The sequence below is a fragment of the Suricata suricatta genome, chromosome X, assembly GCF_006229205.1.
Source record: "Suricata suricatta isolate VVHF042 chromosome X, meerkat_22Aug2017_6uvM2_HiC, whole genome shotgun sequence".
Taxonomy (NCBI): Eukaryota; Metazoa; Chordata; class Mammalia; order Carnivora; family Herpestidae; genus Suricata; species Suricata suricatta.
In genome coordinates this window covers 37,237,113-37,260,432 of record NC_043717.1, presented here as the reverse complement: position 1 = coordinate 37,260,432, position 23,320 = coordinate 37,237,113, and the positions used below count along the sequence as shown (strand labels likewise).

General features: G+C 36.0%; 1 protein-coding gene across 8 annotated transcripts in view; it reads right to left on the bottom strand.

The window, feature by feature from the left end:
- Positions 1-23,320, bottom strand: part of KDM6A (lysine demethylase 6A) — a 206,489-nt gene that overhangs the window by 17,693 nt on the left and 165,476 nt on the right. For all 8 annotated transcript variants that reach the window (XM_029930769.1, XM_029930770.1, XM_029930774.1 and 5 more), the window contains 9 exons: positions 18,408-18,537; positions 16,936-17,041; positions 16,102-16,307; positions 13,340-13,404; positions 13,189-13,263; positions 12,515-12,663; positions 4,735-4,849; positions 2,029-2,216; positions 1,077-1,218 (listed from right to left, as the gene is read on the bottom strand). In XM_029930769.1, coding sequence (XP_029786629.1) covers positions 1,077-1,218; positions 2,029-2,216; positions 4,735-4,849; positions 12,515-12,663; positions 13,189-13,263; positions 13,340-13,404; positions 16,102-16,307; positions 16,936-17,041; positions 18,408-18,537 — 1,176 coding nt within the window. The remainder of the gene's footprint in view (positions 1-1,076; positions 1,219-2,028; positions 2,217-4,734; positions 4,850-12,514; positions 12,664-13,188; positions 13,264-13,339; positions 13,405-16,101; positions 16,308-16,935; positions 17,042-18,407; positions 18,538-23,320) is intronic.

The following is a 23,320-nucleotide window of genomic DNA, read 5'->3' as shown; positions in this document are numbered from 1 at the left end:
AGGCGTGTTACCTTAACCACACTATTTCTGTGTGAATGACACTTTGGACTGAGGTTTGAAATCATTTTATTACGGCAGGATTACTTTTAAATGACACTATTTTGAAAACAACATATGTGGACCAAATTAATATAGCTGCGGGAGAAATACTGAATGTAAATACTACCTTAACAAAGACAAAAACCTATTTTATCAGTGAGTATAAAGCAGTGTATTCCAAAGTTAGTTTTTGAGATCAATTACTCAAAAGATACTGCTCAAACAAATAAGTTTAGGAATACAACACATTACAGAACCCTCTTCCTTCCCCAGTCACAAAACACAGCAACGCTTACAGTCTCTGCGACACTTTACAAAAACTAATAAAAGAATAAAGGACTTGTAAAACTTTATCTAATCCATCATTTGTGTATTTCTTTGACCAGAACTCCCCTACCTTTTCAGAGTAGGGTCAGCAGTCGTAGAAAATACAGTTTAGGGAAACAACACTGCTATATAGCACTGTTTGAAAATATTACTTCTAAAAATATTTGCAAGACAGGACAGAAACTGGCAATAAATGAGAAGCTGACTAGGATATATATATTATATATTCAAGCAACTTGCATTAGGTGTTTAAAGCAGCTAAGAAAAGGGACAATTAAAGATGGATGATTTCATTAAAACAATTAAAAACTTGCTGTTTTCCTTAAATCCCTGTATTAAATGTGAATTTTTCTGTACCAGCAAATTATTTTGTGATGCCATTCTCTCCCACTGATACTAACAGCAATCTTTTGATATTAAAACTCAAGTTCTCCTAGGAACCAAGTGGTTCACAGGGTAGTGGGGAGGCACAGGTCTGTGAAACTACTGGTTTAGAATCATTCGTGTGCCTTCGTTCCTCTTTGTACCACAGTGTCCTATTTGGAAGGGAAAAATACTTTTAATGTGTGGATTCTTGTATTACATTTTACTAGACTTCTGGACCATTTTGTTGTGATGTCAACAGAATTCTACGGGGTTGGGGGGGAAGTACTGAATACTTAACACTCCCCAAAAAGAGAGGGACTACAGCAGTTTCAGAAAGCACTTACTTAATCATTTCAAAAAGCTTTGGATCTGAGACCTTGATATTTCGTGCCATATTCCAGGAAAGATGAACCATGGGTACTATTGACTTCACACTTTGCAATTTGTTCCATTCGTACCGTTCCACTGCCAATTTATACTGGCAGGCTAGGAAAAAAAAAACAGTTATAAAGCAACCCAAAGTACCAAAAGATATGAAGTTACCATTATCACCTTCTCAGATGATATCAATACTAATTCTGAAAACCTCAAAACATTACAAAAATAATTGTCTCTTTGATAATTATGGCAATAATAATAGTAGTGAACACATAAAGAGTGCTTACTATAGCTATGTGCCAGGCATTGTGCTGAGCTATTTTTATACATTATCTCATTTAATCTTTATCATCACCTTATTAATATTATTATTCCCATTAAACAGATGAAGAAATCGAGGCCCAGAGAGGTTATATAACTTGCCCAAAGTTGCAAGAGCCAGGTCCTGGTCCTAACCCAGGTCTTTCTAGCTCCAAAGGCCATATTCTTAATCTGAAGTATCTACTGCCTAAAGGCAGGCATAATTCAAACAGATTTTGACATTATAGGGCTATTCATATGACATACCAGGTAACAGAAAAATCTGAAAGCATGAATAACCACTCTACTTTGCCTTCTCCCATAAAGGGTTTCCTTTTTAAAACAAAACCAGGCACTCTAAAAATAATTAAAAGTGTATCTTCCTTGTATATAAAGACATACATTTAATATTTGCTGAGATCTATGGTCTTGGATTTCTATGTGTTAACTTGAATTTAATTTCTTGTGCTACAAATAAAAATTTTATTCAAGGAGAGACAACTTTTCTTCCAATTTCTAGTGAGTTATATATTCCAAGGAAAAAATAATAAACCTATCAGATACAATCTTTCACAAATTAAACTTTTTTTTTTTTTTTTAGCATATTCTTTAAAATACCTGTAAGTGGACCAACATTCCAAGCAATGTTGTTGCACCAGCCAATAGCCTGAACCCAATGAACAGTGCCTGCATTTATCCAGACCAAATCTCCAGGTCGCTGAATAAACCTATACACTGGAACGTTTGCTTCATAAAGATCTTCAAGGTTAGGCCACCAAGAACCCATTAGGAAATTCAAATTATTTCTGAAATAAGAAAAAATAATGCGCATGGATCAAACACTTTAATAAACTAATTAATATGACTGGAAAGCACAGTCAGAACTTCTTAAAATACGCTCTTTGGCATGGCACTGAAACTTAACTGCCCGTGCAAGAACTACTGCATGAAAAGTGATTGAAATTATACTTAAGTACTGATAACTTCTCTAAAGATCAGTACCACTACGTTAAGCTGACTTTTCAAAGATCCAAATGAAATCCAAAGCTCCTTTTAAGTAACACTTACATATATTAACCTTTCACTTCATTTCACTAAAGCCTATTTGACTGAACCCTTCTTCCTAGAGTACCAAAAGAAATCTCTAAAACATAAAGGGAAGTTAGAACTGACATCAAGTCATTCAAGTTCATAAACAGGAACACTATGGCAGTATAAAAGTATTAGGAACTTCAATTTCTAAGGGAAAGTAGAAAACAGAATGGTCTCTACTGCTATTTGAAATTCTAAGCAGGAAAGGGGGACACATGTCAGTCTTTACTGTTTTGAAGACTGGTTAACTAAAACTACACAGCTGAAAACAACTTTATAAAAAATGACCAGTCATACACAGGCACAAATAACCATCATCACGGCCACCACCACTAATACACTTAGGAAGCAGTCTACGGACCCTATCAGCGAGCTTCTACTTTAAAATCTGGTTTCTTATTCTACTTTGTCAAGATACATAGCAAACTTTTCCTACAGAAAATTTTATAAAATTAAATTAGCTATACCTTGGGGAAGGAAAAACTTGCAGAATGGAAATGTTCCTTTCCTTAAGTTCTAAGAAGAGTCTTCACTATATTTCTATGTCCTGTGCCGAATGATAAAGTGTACCTAGAAATTATTCTCACTGGTTTAAATTTAATTTTTTGTCTAGATCAAGGGCTGGCAAATTAGGGCCCATGGGCCAAATCCAGCCTGCCTATTTTGTAAATAAAAAAATTTTTAGGACATGGTCATGCCCATTCATTTACATATTATGTATATAATATGTTTACCTGTTTACTGCACTGACAGTTGTGACAGACTACAGACATGGTCAGTATTAGTCAGTATCAAAAGAAACAAATCCTTCTGTGAAACAAAATTACACTGAAATGCTGAGGTAGCAAGTGCTATTTCTGCAGCTTAAATTTACCTAGCCTGTCACACTAACTTAGATATTTTCATTATCCCAAAGTCCACATTTTTTAGACACCATCTGTCTCTTCTAATTATCTTTGTTCCCAGGTTACCTTGCCATTTAGATAAGAGAAAAAAAAAAACACCTAAATCCTAAAGAGAGTGAAGAATCCCACTCAGAAATAATGAATAAGGGATCAGCATACTGTAGCTGTAATAATATACCACTATCTCCAAGTTTAAGAAATACAAATCTTTCTATAGTGCAATGGAGATCTCCTGCACAACTCTGCGCTTTCTCTGCTACTACCAGACTGCTCGTCCATAAAAGCAAGCACAGATTAAAGCAAATCAGGTTATTTCATTAGAGCATTTGAAACTTTAAAATTTCACATCTTTCAATTTCTTCTGGGAAAGGAAATCTGTATGTTAAATAGCAGAAACAATGAAAGTTAATTATCTTTTGCTTGTATATAAGGAACTTCTGGACTAATGTGGGGCTTGGGGTAACTATATTTATACTTCTTATTAAATTAAGACGTTTACGGTAAAGATCCTATAACCCAAAATAAAAAAAAATAATTACAAGTTAGTATGTGGAGTATGTGTATAATTAGTTTTCAAAGTGTCTCATAATGTATATGTTTTTGGTGGTTCCCCCTTTATCTTCTTGGGGTGGGGAGAATAACAGCAAATGTATATATAATTTATGCTTCTAACCATAATAATTTTCCAATGTTACTACTAACAAACTATCAGGTGCTTACATAACGGAGTACTTTCAAAAAGAAGGAGGCGGTAAAGGGGAGAGAGATAAGTTTCCATTTAGACAAATAATTAAGTTTAAACCAACAAAAATGATTCCAAGGTACCCTTTAACACAAGATAAATAAAGGAAAGCTATTTCTGGGATCTTAAGGAAAGGAATACTTCCACTATGTGAGCTCCTTCAATTACAGAAAACAAAATCTGATGCAGTTGATTAAATTTTATAAAATTCTTTTACAGGAAAAGTTGCCAATATGGTTTTAAAAAGAATTCATATCATAGTGATATGACAAAGAGTAGGATGTTCAAGCCTGAGTTATTATATTTATGCATCAATTGTTTAATTAACCTAATAAATAAGTCAACCTTGCTATCCTCTAAATCCAGGACTGGTACTATTGCATGGAGCGGTTTCAAAGAATCTTTCTTAAAGTATTCTCAGTAATACAAAATAACACGTCTGGAATCAAATCAATTTAAATGAATTTTTTGCTGAATGATAAACTGGTTACATACAGGGGATATCCAGCTTATTAGTTAAGTTGTCCTTTACAATTACTGTTTCTGAATAATCATGTTTAAAGAAACTTTAGTTTGGAAACCTACTTTTCACAGAAGTCATTCAGAACACCCCAGTAACCTTCAGGGACAACAAACCATTCACAGTCACCTGGACCAATATTTATGTTAACTGAACAGAAGTTGTTATTTTCTTGATGGCCTGAAATGTGAAAAGAAAAACTGTAATCAGCATACTATAAATTCCATAGAAAAACGTGTCTTGAGAAATGAGACCTCAGAAATGTTCAACAGAGAATGTTTTAGTGGTATTCAGGTGTTTGTCATTATTTTTGTGCCAAGTCTAGTTTTAGAGCAGCGTTTGGTAAACTCCTAACTTACTCAGTAAGAGCTTCTGTGGAATGTAGTCTAAATCATGATTAAAAGCTCTAGAGCCAGGCTCCTAGGCTTATGTGAACCTGGACAAGTTGCTAAACCTTTCTGACTCAGTTTCCTTACATATAAGATTAGATAATAACAATTCCAATAAATCATTTGTTGTTTTGAGGAGCAATGAAATGATTCGAACAGCGTCGAATATACGGTAAGTAGTATTAGCTATTACTGATATCATTACCACTTCTTTGTGAACTAATCCCCATTTCTCATGAGTAGCATTTGGACATCAGTAAAGAAGCACGAAGTCTGGTTTTCAAATGCAGCTGTGGGAGTACTATCAACAAAAATGATGAAGCAGGTAACTCAGGGGAACTTTCCAGAAACACTTAAAAAAAAAAAAAAAAAAAACCAACCTAGGAAAAGCTGCCAGAAGCACCCTTACCAGAACTCTGGGTGATAGTCAAAGGTTTACAGCAACCAAGTGAATGCCTGACCAGAAGAAAGAGAACTTAAACACAATAGGAGATGTCACTTTAACTTACCTTTTCCCCACCCACATCACTAGTGTGTCAATGGACTTAAAAATGGTGGTCTTAAATAACCCAGTGAAGAAATGGGCAGAAGACATAAATAGACACTTCTCCAAAGAGGACATCCAGATGGCCTACAGGCACATGAAATGATGCTCAACATTACTCATCATCAGGGAAACACAAATCAAAACCACACTGAGATACCACCTCACGCCAGTCAGAGTGGCTCAAATGAACAAATCAAGAGTCTATAGATGCTGGCGAGGGTGTGGAGAGACGGGCACCCTCCTACACTGTTGGTGGGAATGTCAACTGGTGCAGCCGCTCTGGAAAACAGTGTGGAGGTTCCTCATAAAATTAACAACAGAACTCCCCTATGACCCAGCAATAGCACTGCTAGAGATATACCCAAGGGATAAAGAAGTGCTGATGCTTAGGGGCACATGTACACCAATGTTCATAGCGGCAGTTTCTACAATAGCCAAATCATGGAAAGAGTCTAAATGTCCATCACCTGATGAGTGGATCAAGAAGATGTGGTATATATACAAAATGGAGTACTACATGGCAATGAGAAAGAATGAAATGTGGCCATTTGTAGGAAAGTGGATGGACCTTGAGGGTGTCATGCTAAGTGAAATAAGTCAGGCAAAGAAGGACAGAAACCATATGTTTGCACTCATAGGTCGAACAGGAGACCAGGAGAGACCTAATGGAGGACCAGGGGGAGGGGAAGAGGGAGAGAGAGTTGGGGAGAGAGAGGGATGCAAAACTTGAGAGACTATTGAATACTGAAAATGAACTGAGGGTTGAAGGGAGGGGGGGGAAGAGGTGGTGGTGGTGGAGGAGGGCACTTGTGGGGAAGAGCACTGGGTGTTATATGGAAATCAATTTGACAATAAACTATTTAAAAAAATTTATTAAACTTTGAAAAAAAGAAATGGTGGTCTTGTGTTAACTGCGTGAGTTGTCCTGGTTCTGGAGGGAGCAGAGTGGATCCTGCTTCCAAAGAATTATGTTTTTCTGTTTTGACCTGACTGGAGTTTACCTAAAAGACTGACACAGGAGCTTCACTCTATCAGGGCAAGTGGTTCAGTGGAGAAGGTTACCCCCAAAACACTGAAAGACCAATGAACAAGCTGATGCTATGGGCGGGACGGGGCGGGGGGTGGGGGACGGACCCAAACAAACGGCTGGGGCAAACAACAGATACACCAAAGGCCTAAAAAGAAAGGCTGGGAAATGAGATTTCAGGGGGATAAGGGCTTTAAAAAGTTTCTGTGAATACTAGAGAATTTAGAAAGCCACAGGCATACCCAGAGCAGGGTGCATGCATGCTCAGAGAAAGAAAAAAGCACACACAAAAACACCTAAGACCATAAATTTTAACTTCTTGCTGATCCTCGGCTCAATGTATACAAGGAGGTAAAGACTACAAGTACAATTGTAAGCAGCATGGCTAAGTGTAGAAGGAATGATTCAACATAGAGGAAATCTGCAAAGACCTGGAGAATTAGTTTTTCTTTCCTTTCTGTTCAGTTTTTCCATTCTTTTTCTTTCCTTGTTTGCACAAAGCATTGAAGGAAATCTGTCAGTTCACTTGCTAACTGCTGAGATAATGGAAAAGAGACTTCAGTATCTGAGCACACCAAGGAATACATCTTTGTGAAAAATACTGTGGAAACGTCACTGAACAAATAGACAACCTGTAGCCCACAGCAAGCAAGAAATCCTAGATGTAATTGCCACATGATAATATTCAAAATGTCAAAATAGCAGCATTGTGCTAGACCACATCCGACAGAGAATAGTCTTTTTGTTTTTATCAGTAATTCTCAAAGTCAGTTTTCAACAAAAAATTATAAGGCATGCATATAAACAAGAAAGTATGGCCCAGTCACAAGGCCGAAGGTGGGGGGGGGGGTTTGAACAAATTTATTCCTGAATTCCTAAAAAGCATAGACATTGGACTTACTAGCCAAGCACTTTAAATCAACTGTCTTAAATACAATTAAAAAGGTATAAGAAACCATGAACAAGAGTCACAGAAACAAGGAGAATAATCTCTTAACAAATTAAGGTTATTAATGAAGAGATAGAAGTTATAAGAAATAAAATTTTGAAGCTACAAAGTACAACCAAAATAAAAAATTCACTAGTGGGTTTCAAACAGCAGATTTGAGCTGGTTAAATAAAGAATGAGCAAACTTGTGGAAAGATCAAATGAAGCCAACCATTTTGAGATGAAAAAATAGAATGAAGAAAAATTAACAAGAGCCTAAGAGACCATCAAACACACTAACATATGCATTGTGGGAGTCCCAGAAGAAGAAAAGGACAAAATTTGACAAAAGACATGCCACTATATATCAAAGAGGCTAAAGAAACCCCAAAGTATATAAAACTCAAAGAGATCCACACCAAGACACATTATAGTCAAACTGTTAGAAACCCAAAGAGAATTTTGAAAGCAGGAAAAAAGAAGTGGTTTGTCACATACAAGGGATTATCAATAAAATTAATAGCTGATTTTATATCAGAAACCATGGAGACCAGAAAGCAACTGGGTAACACATTTAAACTGCTGAAGGAAGGAAGGAAGGAAAGAATGGAAGGAAGGAAAGAATGGAAGGAAAGGAAGGAAAGGAAGGAAAGGAAGGAAGGAAGGAAGGAAGAGCATTAACCAAGAATTTCATATCGGACAAAACTAGTCCTCAAAAATACAGGAGAAACTAAAACATTCTCAGATCAATAAAAGCTGAAGGAGTTTGTCACTAGCCAGTTGACCATATAAGAAAATGCCAGAGGCTGAATTTTCAGGCTGAATTGAAACAACACTACACAGGAATTCACAGCCCTATGACAAAGACATAAAGAACTACAGTAAAGGTAACTACCTAAGTTGGAAGACTCACACTTTCCGATTTTGAAACGTTACCTCAAAGCTACAATGATCAAACCAGTGTGATATTGGCATAAAGACAGAGATATAAATCAATAGATGAGCATCAAGATTCCAGAAATAAATCCATACATAAGTGGTCAACTGATTCTCAACAAGGATGTTAATAAGACCATTCTACAGAGGAAAGAATAGTCTTGTCCAACAAATGGTGCTGGGACAACTGGAAAGCTGTGCAAATGCATGAATTTGGACCCTTGGAGTTCATACTATATATACAAATTAACTTAATATGGATCAAAAATTTAAATATAAGAGCTGGATCTATAAAAATCTAAGAAGAAAAAAAGGGGTAAAATTTTACAACCTTGGATTCAGCAGTGGTTTTTATACACAGAACACCAAAAACACAAGAAACCAGACAAAAACTGGATAAACTGAGCTTCATCAAAATTAAAAGTTCTGTGCATCAAAGAACACTATTCAAGAGAATGAGACAACAACTTATAGGATGGGAGGAAGTATATGCAAACCATGTATCCGATAAGGGATTAATATTCAGAATATAAGCTCCTACTACACTCAGCAACAAAAGGATACACGACTGAACCAAAAAATGGGAAAAGGACTTGAATGGACATTTTTTCAAAGTAGACAATACAAATGGCCAGCAAGCACATGAAAATCAAAACCACAATGGAAAACCACTTCACACCCACTGGGCCGGGCATAACAAGAAAAAATGTAAAATAGTCAGCATTGGTGAGGAAATGGAAAAACTGAAACTTCCATATATTGCTGGCACGAATGTAAAATGGTGCAGCTACTGTGGAAAGCAGTTTGGTAATTCTTCAAAAAGTTATACATATGAGCACTGTATGACCCAGCAATTTGGATCCTAGGTACATAACCAAAAGAACTGGAAAGAAACAGGGATTCAGACGAATAGTTGTACATGAATGTTCATAGAAACGCTATTCACAACAGCTATAAAGTAGAACCAACCCAAATGTCCCTCAACTGATGAAGAGAGAAAGCGAATGTTCTATACCCATAAAATGGAGTATTTGGACATAAAAAGGACTGAACCATTAATATGATGCAGATGAACCTCAAAAATATGCAAAGTAAATGATGCCAGAAACAAAAGGGAATAAATTACATGATTCCATTTATATGAAACATCCAGAACAGGTAATTCCATAGGGCTAGAAAGTAGATTAGAGGTTGCCAGGGGCAGAGGGAAGCAGGGCATGGGAAGTGAATAATGGGTACGAGGTTTCCTTTTGGGCGGATGAAAATGTCTTGGAACTATACAGAGGCAATGGCTACACAGCACAGTAAACATACACTACACCAAGGGCAACTGAACTGCATACTTTAAAAGGATTAGTTTGGCTATGTGATTTTTGCCTCAATGAAAAAAGTGCTCTCACCATACTTTTACAGATTCTAGCACAATGTGGAGATGGTACTCTTAATAATTATAAACAATCTCTTCCCGTGGGTAGATGGTTGGAATAGTCCATGATATGGACTCCAAAATAAAATTTAGCACTAATTATAATTAGAGATGCTGAGATCCCACCGTCAAACTCAAAACCTTTTGGGGGCAAGCATGAGAGCATCTCTACAGTTTAGACATGACTGATCAGAAAATCCACTGAAGCAGGGAACACTTATATTTATCTATGTAACTGCAGGAACAAAGCGTTTGCCCCATAAAGTATTCAGAAGAATTTTTAATCTTTTTAATGTTTATTTTTGAGAGAGAGCGCGCGCGCGCAAGTGTGCACACGCATGCGGGCAAGCCAGGGAGGGGCAGAGAAAGAGAGGGACAGAGGATCTGAAGTAGGTTCTGTACTGACAGCAGAGTCCCATATGGGGCTCAAACTCATGAAACATGAGATCATGACCTGAGCCTAAGTCAGACACTTAACTGACAAATCGCCCAGTCGCCCCTAGAATAATTTTTTTTACACTGAATTGAATTAAACTATACATTTCATCTAAGACCAAGTTGTCTAATACAGTAACCATCTGAAATGCAGTTAATATAAACTGAGATGTGCAAAAACTATAAACTACACACTGGATTTCAAAGACTTAGTATGAAAAACACATGAAATATCTTAGTAATTTCTACACTGATTACGTGTTGAAATGCTATGATCTGGATATACCAGGTTAAATTTATTATTACCTATTTTGTTTTACAATGCTATGACTACTGTAAAATTTGAAATCATATATGATTTACATTATATTCCTATAAGATAGCACTACCCTAAGGGAATTCTTTATAGAGAACTAGACACTTCTGAAAAACTAATGCTTTATATAGAAACCAACAAAAAACTCAAAACAGTTCAGATAAAAGTGACAAAGAAGTAATCTATCAAGTTTGCTTTTCCCCTTGACTATAATGAAAAACTGCAGTCTTTTTGAGTTGAGGATATTATTTGTATAAAATAATTCAAATTGAAGACATTTTCAATTGAAATGAATCTTAACAGAACTAATCCAATGACTACATACATAAGAAAAACAAACTCTAGAGAGTCCAACTAGCTTGCCCAGTACATACATCAGTGTCTAAATGAAAAGTGGGGGGCATATAGATCTTTTGCCATTTATTCCAGCGCTGAAGTTTCCACTTTACCCAACTGTGACTTAAATATCACAGAATTGGGCTTCCAATGGCCGGAGGATAAAAACTATTACAACCTAGTAGTTCTAATCCTGGCTGTACAGTAGAATCCTACGGGGGAATTTTTTTTTTTTTTTTTTTTAAATACTGATGCCTTGATCCCAAACTCCAGAGGTTAATCAACTATTTTTAAAAAGCTTACCCCATGAGGGGCATCTAGGTGGCTAAGTCGGTTAAGAGTCTGACTTCGGCTCAGGTCATGATCTCATGGTTCCTGGGTTCAAGCCCCGCACAGGCTGACAGCTCTGTGCCTGGAGCCTGCTTTGGATTCTGTGTCTGCCTCTGTCTGTCTCTCCTCTGCTCACGCTCTGTCTCTCTCCCAAAATAAACAAACATTAAACACAATTTTTTTTTATACTTACCTTACACTAGGAGACTCTAATGAGCTGTTGGGACTCAGAACCACTACTAAGAAGCAAGCACAGGCCTATTTTGAGACAATTTTTTAGCTATAATTCAGTAAGCAGGTGTCAAATGAGAAAGCAATCTGGTTTTCAAACGATGGCTGCTTCATGTACCAAAACAAAACACCTGATGGTGATATGTAGCCCACAGGCACTGTTACATAGGTGAACTTATTATCGGCAGTATCTGCTGGAACTGTTAAATGTTTCAACATCTGAAATTTTAGGTCAATCCAAGGAAGCACTAAGAAGATGGTACATTAGTGTTGGACAGAATTTTAAGTTTAAAGCCAATGTAATTCATTTTACAAATGAGGGAAAAGACCCAGAGAAGGAAATGTGACTTGCCACAAGTGACAAGCCTAGTTAATGGAAAGTCCAGACTGGACACCAGGAGGAGTCTACTGATGTCTCCACATCAACTATTTTGTGTAAGCTGTGTGTTGCAGCCCAATTAAGAGAAATTACAACCTATATTTTGTTACTGAAATGAAACAGAATGGAGCAGACTCGGAAATGTATTACTTTCTGAAACTGTTCTTGTATACAATACACATATGTGCACAGTCATAATATAAAATATATTTCTTAGTGTGATAGTGGCCAAAAAAAAAAAAAGTCTAGAAGAAACGGTATCCCATGCTTAGTCTGCAGTAGACAGGATCAATAACAGTCTCTAAGCCACAGGGACTTACTTTCCTCTAGGAGTGCTCCAAAGACCCCTTTCCAGATTATACTGCTATTGTTTTGGGGCTACGGTAATTAAAAAAAAGATAAAACAAAGGGGAAAAATCTTCATAACAGTCAAACCTTGTAACAGGGGTAATCCTTCAATTTCACTCACTGTAAATGAAAAGAATCTCATTCTCTTTTGCAGGTTTCATATTTTGGCTAATTCTCTTTTTCAACTGTAGGAGATACGTTAGTTCACAAACGTTACCTGGTGTTCTGCTTCCTGGAACTTTCATGTATAGCTGAACTGTGTTCATGCCCAGTATGGTATGACCAACGTGGCTTAGAAGATTTCCTGCTGATACGACGCGCACAAAAGCAGGAAGTTTAGTCAACTCATGTAGCTGCAACTTCCACCTACAATAAAATAACAGATCAAGAGTGAAACTCTGCTACAAATATTTGTGGAAGTTAGCCATTTTTTCAAAAACTTTGTGTCCCAATCAGGAAAACAATGAAATCTATAAATACTGTATTTTTGTATAGGAAACACTCAAATGGTTAATTTTTCAGCTTTTCCAAAGAAATCTTCCTAATGAAAAAGCAGCATAAAAATTAGTGAGTAAATAAAAGAGAAAAACTTATTTTTATAACTATTGTATAATTCTATTTTATAAAATTATTACATGCTATTAATCATAAAACACAACTTTATGATAGTGTAATGAGCATACAGTCAGGGTCCTGATGAAAATCTGTACAACAGTTTTAAGTTTAATGGAAATAACTTAATTTTCAAACCTAGCAAAAATAATTTATCTAAAACTTGTGTATCAAGTTACAAAAGTGACAAAGAACGAAACAGAAGAGGAAACCATAGACAATTCTGTGTCTTGCAGAGGATAGCTCTTTGCATTAGTTCACAAGTATACTACTACTTACTTTTTGTCATCAGACAGGTCGATGTTGGTCCCAAACTTTATGGTTTTAAAGGGTCCTTTCCTCCTCCTCCCAGAACTTAAAAAAAAGAGAGAAAATATTAGAAGCACGCCTTTTAAAGAGAAATACTAAGCGGACATTAAAAATGACTTACTTATCTGAAGATGTAGATTCACTATCTGAGTGGTCTTTATGGTGACCTCTTTTCTCATTTTCTTCCTATAGATTAAGCAAAACACATTCTAGCTTAGTATTCTATAACCAGCTATCCGTTCCCATCATATAACTGAAAAGTTCACATCTAGATGATGGTATTATCTACATTCGGAAGCTAAGTTTCTATAGGCCTCTTTCACATGAAAATTTCTTCAAAGACCACACATTAAATAAAACCCCAGGAAAAGTCAACACTCACTGGCATGGCATCCAACCTCCTCAGCCACAAAGCTATGTTAAGAGTTCTTTCTTGGGGTGCCTGGCTGGCTCAGTCGGTTGGGCATTTGACTTCGGCTCAGGTCATAACCTCACAGCTTATGAGTTCGAGCCCCATGTCAGGCTCTGTGCTGACAGCTCAGAGCCTAGAGCCTGCTTTGGATTCCGTGTCCCTCTCTCACTCTGCCCCTCCCTTGCTCATACTCTGTTTCTGTCTCTGTCTCTGTCTCTCTCTCTCTCTAAGAATAAATGAAACATTTAAAAAAAAAGTTCTTTCTTAAGAACATTATTTTTTTTTAATTTTTTACTGTTTTAATTTATTTGAGAAAGAGAGAGAGAGAGACAGACAGACAGACAGACAACATGAGCAGGGGAGGGTCAGAGAGAGAGGGAGACACAGAATCTGAAGACAGGCTCCAGGCTCTGAGCTAGCTAGCTGTCAGCACAGAGCCCAAGTTGGGCTCGAACCCAGCAACCGTGAGATCATGACCTGAGCTGAAGTCGGACGCTCAACTGACTGAGTCACCTAGGTGCCCCTTAATAACATTATTCTATATGGGAGAAAACTACAGATTCTCATTCTTGCCCCATTTCTGAGAGGAGAGAGGTTTTTTTTTTTTTTTAAGTTGAGAGGCCTAAAAAGTATCCGTCTTGATTATAAATTTCCTAAACTAGCAGAGGTGTGTGTGCATGTGTATGTAGCTATATAAGGGTGGAGGATAAGATGTTCTTGATTTTTGATTACAGACAAATTGAAGAAGTTCTCCCTGGGTTAAATATTTTCTTCCACAATGAATTATACACGAATGATAACATATTTACAACATTAGTAAGGAAAATAAGTGCTGCGTAAGTACAGGTGCTTTTCAATGCAAGTATTATAATTATGTACAATTTGCGGTCATAGGTACTGTATCTCTTAACACTGCCCTATGATTTAAGTTAACAACTGGGGTGGGGGAGGCGCCTGGGTGGCTCAGTCGGTTAAGTCTCCAACGTCGGGTCCGGTTATCATCTCACAGCTTGTGGGTTCGAGCCCCATATTGGGCTCTGTACTGACATTTCAGAGCTTGGAGCCTGCTTCAAATTTGGTGTCTCCCTCTCTGTCTGCCCCTTCCCTGCTCATGTGTTCTCTCCCTCAAAAATAAACAAACATTTAAAAAAAAAAAAACAATACTTGCCCTTCCTCCCTTTAAATAAATGTGTAATTCCTAATCATATGTCAAATTTTCCCCAGGTAATGGTCCATGCCTCCAAAGCCTACAAAAAGGCATCTTTTCTTTGGTTCTAGATCCCACCCCGTACAAATACTCTGCCTCTTATTATCCTTGCTTTTCAACTCCTCCAAATTTTCCTTTGGTGATCTCTGAATCTTGCTAATCCTAATCTGAACATAATACTGCCACACAGCTGAAGTATCTCAAGAGTCTGAACTAGAGATTTATACAGACAATTAATTTCTCTGTAGGACACAGAGAATGGTAGTGAGAAAGAAAAATATACAATTCACAGGTACAAATGTTGCCTTCACTGAAAATGTGAACTTGGGGCAGCATTTTAAACAGATAAGCAAATTTAATGAATTACAAATTAAAGACTTCCAGGCACGTATTAAGTTTCAGCTGTAGGATATATATATATAAAACAACTTAGTACAGACAAGTGTTTGAGGAATACACTTAATAAACTCATTTTTGTGAATGTTTACGTTCACTTTGTGGGAGAATTCACAAAGTTCTCATTATAGTGCTAAAGGATTTTAGTAATGATTCACTGCTGAAAGGCCTCAGTCTTTGAATAATAATCCTCTAATTATTAATTGTCCATATATTTTGAAATAATTTATGTCTCTCCCTTAATTTTCTCTTTCAGACTGAGACTACTCATAGTAACACTAATGCTTCCTGGAGGAGTTACCTATCAGAAAATCCTAACCTGGTAGAGGAGAAGAATGGGAAGGCACAAGAATAGGTACTCTGCAAGCATGAAGCAATCTTGAGAATAACTTTAGCCTCTGATACCAGTGGTTCCCTATCAGGGGCAATTCTACCCTCCAAGGGACATTTGGCATGGCTGGAGACATTTCTGACTATCATTACTGGGGTGGAAGATAAGGAGTATGCTACAGGCATCTAGTGGGGAGAGGTCAGGGATGTTCCCAAACACCCTGCCATACACAGGACAGCCTCTACAACAATGTATTATCCAACCCCAAATGTTAATAATGTGAAGATTAAGAAACCCTTCCCTAAACAGAAACACCCCAGGACGAGGAAGGCCTCTCACTAGTAACATTTATCAACCCATAGGCATGCTTCAACTTTCCTAAGAGTGAAGTGGATAGCACTTGCAAAGTATTTCATAGAACTATAAAATAATGAGATGCCTGCAAAAGAAATGTACCCTTTCAAAATAAAAATAATACAAAACATTAAAATAAAACATTTTGCAAAAGAAAATAATCTTCAGGGAGTCAACACGTACCCTCAACGATTCCTGGAAGGAAGAAGCCTGGTACTGTGCATATTTAGCAATGGTAGTATGAGATCGATTACTTTCACAATGCCAGATTTTCTTTGTTCCAGTAGGATCCCAATTTTCATCTGCCGGCTGCAACAACTGTGTCCTCACTTCCACCATATGCTCATTGTTCGCTTCCACCAACGTTTTGGTAGAGAAAAGTCCCAGGTCTTCGTAAATAAATGAATGTAGTTAATAAAAGAAAATTATATTTGCGATAATAGATTAAAAGTGCTTTTGTTAAGAAACAAGGAAAACGTGTTATGGCATTACATCCGGTCCCCATGAAAACCAACAAGGGCTTCTGCATGCCTGGACCTTTATGCCAGGTTGACATGAGCACACAATGAAGCCTGGGACCTAATCATCATCAAGCCACCTTTGTGCAAAGGCAGAATGAGGGGGCCAGGCACTGAAGTTTCACTTAGTTTATTTCTCCTGGTGCGAGGAACTAGTGAGGGGACCACCGTACCCATTTGTAGCATCACGTTTTATCTATATTTCATATTAAAACCTCTTCCATCCAATAACTTAAACAAAATTATAATTATGTAATTAGACCAAAAGAAAAGCTAAATGTAAAAAGCACCAGTAAATCGCCAGGAAGCAGTATCATCATTGTATTGTCATAGGACAGATTAAAGAAGTGATACACTAACACACATCCCCAGGAAGATATTAAAATGAAAATGTGAAAACTGAAAAAACTGATAGAAGTAAGTTTCTGTCAGTGCTTTACAAGTTATAGATAGCAAAGGAAATTTAAAAAGTGTTTCCTTTTTCTTTTTTAAAGCTTACCCAACTTAAGAGCTCCAGCAAGGCCACGTATTACTGTAACAGGGTTGTTTGGATTTGTACAAAATTGGTGTAATGGAGGAAAGAAAGCATCACGTTTATTTTCCAACTGTAAAATTAAAACATATCGTTAGATCTCTGGAAAACAGACCTTTTATTTAAATATTATGCAAAATTCATATTTATTATTTATTCCAATTTCAATAATGCATCCTGTCATTTCTATTTTATATCTTACAGCATCTTATCACTGTCTTTTTATCCTAATTATAATTAGATAGTGACCGCATACATTTCTCTTGTCCATTGTATCTTGAAGAAAATATGTGGGAAGAAACTGCAATTTCAAAATCAAAGTGATTTAAGTATTTTTCAACTTTAAAAAGGAAGAGAATCCTTTCACATGCTACAATGTGGATGAACCCTGAAGACATTATGCTCAGTGAAAATAAGGAAGTCACAAAAAGAAAAACAGTGTATAATGTTATGTGTATGAGATATCTAAAGTAGTCGAATGTATAGAACCATAGTAGTGGCTACCAGGGAGGGGCTAAGGAGACGAGGGAAAAGGAAGTTGTTACTTAATGGGTATAGCATTTCAGACTTGCAAGATGAAAAAGTTCTGGAGAAGGGCTTTGCAACAATGAGAATATTATTTAACACTACTGAATTGCATACTTAAAAATGGTTAAGATGGAGCTTTTTCATCATAAAAATAGAAAAGAAAACCACAAAAGAAGTGGGGTTTTTTTCCCCTCTCAGACTTCAGTTTAAAAGTTCTTTATATGTCTATCCCAGTGCTTTCTTTACATTCTGAAGGATCAATAAATATAGGTTGGAGGAAAAACTAACAGGACCAGATCTCCAAAAACAAACTTTACAGTTTGAAATTGTTTTCATTTGGGGTAAAAGTGGGAAGATGGAAGGAAATGGGGTAGGATGACCTACTTGGGAAAGCGGATTGAACTTTTATCAACTTCTTACATCAGATGTCTAAATGCCCTTAAAGTAAAACATCCAGCTTTAAATAATCTATCAAACTTTTTAAAAATGACATAACCTATTATCATATTTTATGTTCTCAAATGCCTTTTTTGAAGGTAATTAAAATATATATTGTCGTAGATGCAAAAATTAGAATGAATGTTAAGGTTCAACCAACTAGTAGAACACAGATTTAACACCCAGCTTAAGTTATACTTTTAGGCAGTTTTGGCCTAAGACTATTCAAAATTGGGGGCAGGAAGAAGTATTTCTCACTACCTATCATGGTTAATAGTTCAGAAGGTATGTTTTAAATGTTATTATGAAGTCTTTTTGAATATATCTTTTTCCCCCAAAAATATTCAAGCTACTGCCAATAATTTTAATGTTTCTTAAAGGGCATCCATATTAATTTAAAGCAAGATCTTATGAAAGACAGGTAGATGCAAACACTGGTTTGATTTATTTCTAGTCAGTCAATTCAGACTCACATAAATACTAGGTGTAGGTGGATTCAACTTGTCCTTTGGCAAGGGAGGGTATGGTGAAGATGGTGGTCTTGGAGGCGGACATTTATCCAATAAAATGCTACTGTTAGATAAGCCATTTTTACCTAGATTCCTTAAAAAAAGAAGAAGGGAGAATAAATCAGCTGTACATTTATTTAAAAAGCAGAGAAAAAATTCCTGAATTAATTCCCAATTAAGTTACTGGGTAACTGCACAAATCCATGAAATTTGGATCTATCAGAAAAAAACTAAGAGCAATTATTAATTTCAACAAATACTTAGCTTGATCCCTGTATTTCCACTGAAAAAAAAAAATACATAAGATACTACAACACCTGAATTATTGATGACATTCCTTATTTTGCTCATAATTTTCCAATTTATTTTCTTCACCTAAGAACAAACGCAAATTCCAATTTTCTCTCCACCATCTTCTATCATCAGATTCTTTCCATTAAATGTTAAAACAAGAACTTGACCAAAAGGTCTAGATAATAGTAAAAAAAAAAAAAAAATTATCTTTCTTCCTATGTCTCATTTCAGCAATTATAACCAGAATATCTTTGTGATAATTTGCAAACCTGAAATGATCTGTACCTTTTTTTCCCCTCTCAAATCCGTAAGGAATTTTCTGTGTAACTCCTTGACTAACAAAATTCAGCAAGACTCCCCTACTAAATTTTCTGGAAATTATACCAATTTTTAAAATGAGGCATATAGTCGTTATCCATTCTCTGATACTCTATATAATTACTACTAGTAGTTAGGGTTTCTTTTCCTTTAATGAATTACAGTATCACATTTGTTAAGTTATAAATTCTTAAAATATGGTACAATCATTTCTAAACTATAAATCTTTTAGTGTTAAAACTTTTTTTTCCTATTTCTTAAACTTTCTGCTCAATTTAGAAAATCAGCAAGATAAAATTTTGAGCTTAAACTCATTCCAGGTTAACATCACCCAATTATTACAAGTTCAAAAATAATCAATGCATTAAAATAGCAAGTACTCTTGAAACGTTAAAACTTTAGTTAAGAATTTAGAAATTGTAATTGTGGTGGAGAGCTAAACAGTAATTTTACTTATCGAAGAAGGAATTAGCAATTTTTCATTGCAAATTATAGAATACAGGTTGAAACAAAATTAATTTTCCGTATTTTGCTATGTTTTTGCCAAACAGAAAAAAAACCTTACAAATCAGCCTGTTTTGGCTGGCATTAATGAAAACAAAGGCTTGAAATTCCACCGCTACAAACTTTGGAGCTGTTAGGCTAAACAGCATTACAGGTGTCACTTTCTAAATTTCTTCATCTGTAAGTCCAAGTAAAAACAAGAGAGTTCATGGCAGGCCTCAAAGGAATGACTGAAGTTTAAAATCACTGATTTTTTTTTTAAGGTATGTGAAATAGTTATTATTAAAAGTAAAATTTTAAGTTCAACTAACAATTCAGGTTAAAGGTTAAATAAACGAATATTCTACCTACGACATCTCTCATCAAAGCACAAGTGGCCTGTACATTTATAGATATCCATGATACATTTAAACTTTTAAATTTAGGTATAAAATCAGTACTAATTTATGAACTCCATGAAAGTAGAAAGTAGTAGAAAGTAGGTGGTTAACACTGTTAAAGAAACAACTCAAGCATTACCATTAAACCAATGCAAAATACATTCACTTATGATATGCATATAAGTAATTTTCATGCTGAATTGTGTATCTGCCACTCTTTCACCTTGAGATTTAAACAAAATGTGACTCCCAATACTTAAAACTTGTTTTCTAGAGCAGGAGATGGGTGTACCACATAGTCCATGATTAACATTTTAAGGAACTGCAAGATATGGACCAAGAATGAAAACGGCACCAGGAAAGAACATCTCATGCTAATTAAACATGGCATGAAAATTTAAGCTTCTACAACATTCTGGACATGGAGAGATGAGACTAGAAAAATGGAATTTGATAGATTAGCAGAATTCTGCCTCCATTATTTCTACAGTTCTGTAACAAAAGAGAAAAGGGAAAAGGAAAAATAAAATAATGAAAAAATGCAGCTGCTTTTATTTTAAAATAGAAAAGGAAAAAGTGAGACCTGATTATTGGAGCTGATATTGATCCGATCATCAAATGCTGCAAATACAATTTTAAATCATAAAAGCAGCAAAGGTACTATAGGCCTTTTGATGAATAGCTCTGGCCAGTGTAACACTATGATGAACCAAATAAGACTCAGATTAAAAATAACCAACACTTTAAAAAATAACTATACATGTGAAAATAAGAGGGTAGTCAGAATAAACCATGTAATCAAATTGTACCTAGCAGTTTCTTACTGTACTGCAGACACTGGCTCCCTGCTTTTTTGAGGTCAGGTCTGAAACAAATAGGAATTTCCCTGAAGGAACTGATGTAGGTAGTTGTCTATATGGTGACTATAAGCTTTTTCTATTGAAAATAAACTTCTCAGTCCTAATGCAAAGGACACATCTGTGCATAACAGGAAAAGACTTTATCTTCTGAACATGTAAGAAGTGTAACATAACACTGTTTATAATACTTCCAAACAAGGGCAATGAAACTGTAATACAACAATGTAAAGTGGAAAAAGGCATTGAAGAAAGAATTATTATCCCATTTTAAATCCTTTTCTCTCTTTTTAAAACTTTCCCCAAGCCAAGTAGAGTAGGAAACAATTAGTCATTGCCCAATTCTTTAAAATACTGGCTTGGGGCGCCTGGGTGGCTTAGTCGGTTATGCGTCTGACTTCAGCTCAGGTCATGATCTCAAGGTTTGTGAGTTCAAGTCCCACATTGGGCTCTTTGCTGACAGCTCAGAGTCTGGATTCTGCTTTGGATTCTGTGTCTCCCTTTCTCTCTGCCCCTCCCCCACTCACCCCCTCTCTCTCAAGAATAAATAAAAATTAAAAAATAAAAATAAATAAATAAATAAATAAAATACTGGCTTAAATTTAGTTTAAAATTTACCCATATCATTTGGCAGAAAAATGAAGATGTGCTCTGTGAGTAAACCAATCTCCGGGTTAATTATCTTTGGTTATGAAGCTCCTAGACCAGAGACATCAACTCTCTTGCTCCAAGTCACTTTCCCCTTCTGAATTCTGAATTTCTGGCCAGTGCAGGACACCACCAACAGAACAGAAATGGCCAACCTGATGCCGATCACCTGCCATGTTGACTTTTCACTAAAGATCTGTATCTCTAATTGATCAGAGCATTTTTGGTTTCTTCACTAATAGGCCAAGGCCTACAGTGAACTGAAATAACCTAAGCAATCCCAGGGGCCTAGAGTGTTCTGATGTCATCTAGCCAGTTACAAGTTTACATATGTATGTGTATGTATATATAAACACACATACGTGCATGTATATATAAAATTAAGTCTCTGTAAAAAAAAAAAAAAGCCGAACTGTCTTGTAAGAGTTAAAAGTTAAAAAAAAATAAAAACTGTAAAAACGTACTTAAAAATTCTGAAGTAAATGTTCACATATACCTGAAAGCTAAGATGAAAGATTATAATCTTTAATATATTAAGAAACACAATCACACCTAGGTACCCACAGCATAAGACTTTATTAACAAAAGCTTATGGTAACTGCTACTGTACACTGTTTGTACCTTGCACCTCCATGGAACACTTTCTGACAATACTCCTCCAGAATACCCTTAGGTCCCATATCATACATGAAGTTACTTTGAGACCTCTAAATTTTGCCCAACTTTCTAGCAACTGTCCTAAGATTACAGAGAGTAGAAGAGGGAGGAAGACGCTCCTCTGGGCGAGTGGTGGCAGTAGTATCTAGAACACAGGACAGAGGCCCCAATGGCCGAGTGGAGAGCAAGTAGATGGCAGTACAAATTGGCAGTGAGCCAAGGGTACTGTGTCAAAGGAGAACCCAGGATAGCATTTGGTCTGGATATGAAAGCCCACCTACTTTCTTTAGGCACAGAGCTAAGTGAAGGACAGTGTAATGTCTAGACAGAAAGACTAACATAAATAAAAACTTTAAATCAAATTTTAGAAATTCAGGAATCTCACTACTTCTCTAGAAGAATCTGGTCTGATTCAGAGATTATCTAGTGTGGTTTTAAGTTACAGACGTGAAAAAATCTTGTAAAGGCAGTTGAGATTAATTACAGTAGTTACCATGTTGTAGGCCACTAGGGAAAATGCTGCCAACAATGTGAACCCGACAGATAACATACAGAAAATAATAAAATATGAAAAAGATGTAATTTTTAGCTTATTCTATGACAGAATAATTAAAGAGAACAGCCGAATAGTTAAAAACAACTGATGGAAAATGAAAAGTGATGAAAAATAAAACACAGACCAAAAGGTATTTTAAACATTCAAACTCAAATAGTCTTTAAAGAAAAAGAACTACAGCGTATTTACAGTAGCGAAGTTCCAACATCGCTTAGTTATAACTATCACATGCAAAATTAGTTCTTCTCCTTTCTCCATTGCTTCTACCCCAGGCTCCTCCCAAGCAGCAAACTACATAGAATAACACTTGATTTCATATTCTTCATTAGTGACAAACATTTAATGGTGGGTCCATAATACCTTCTAATAAATAGTAGAATGTTATGTAACCACTCTTTTAGACTCCCATATATAAGACACAGAAGCACTAGTAGCTGCAGTTAGAGATTTCTAAAGACGTTATGTGAGAATGGTTTTGAACTTTAAAATGCATTTAAAAGGTCAACGTAGACAAACTGGAACTAATGCATATACTTCTAAAGTATCAGATGGTTATTTTCTATACTTTTTCCATTACAGTCTACAACAAAAAAGGGTCTTTCAAAAATCTACTCTATCACTGCTCAAACTTAAAATTTAATGCACTAAAAAATACTGCAGAAT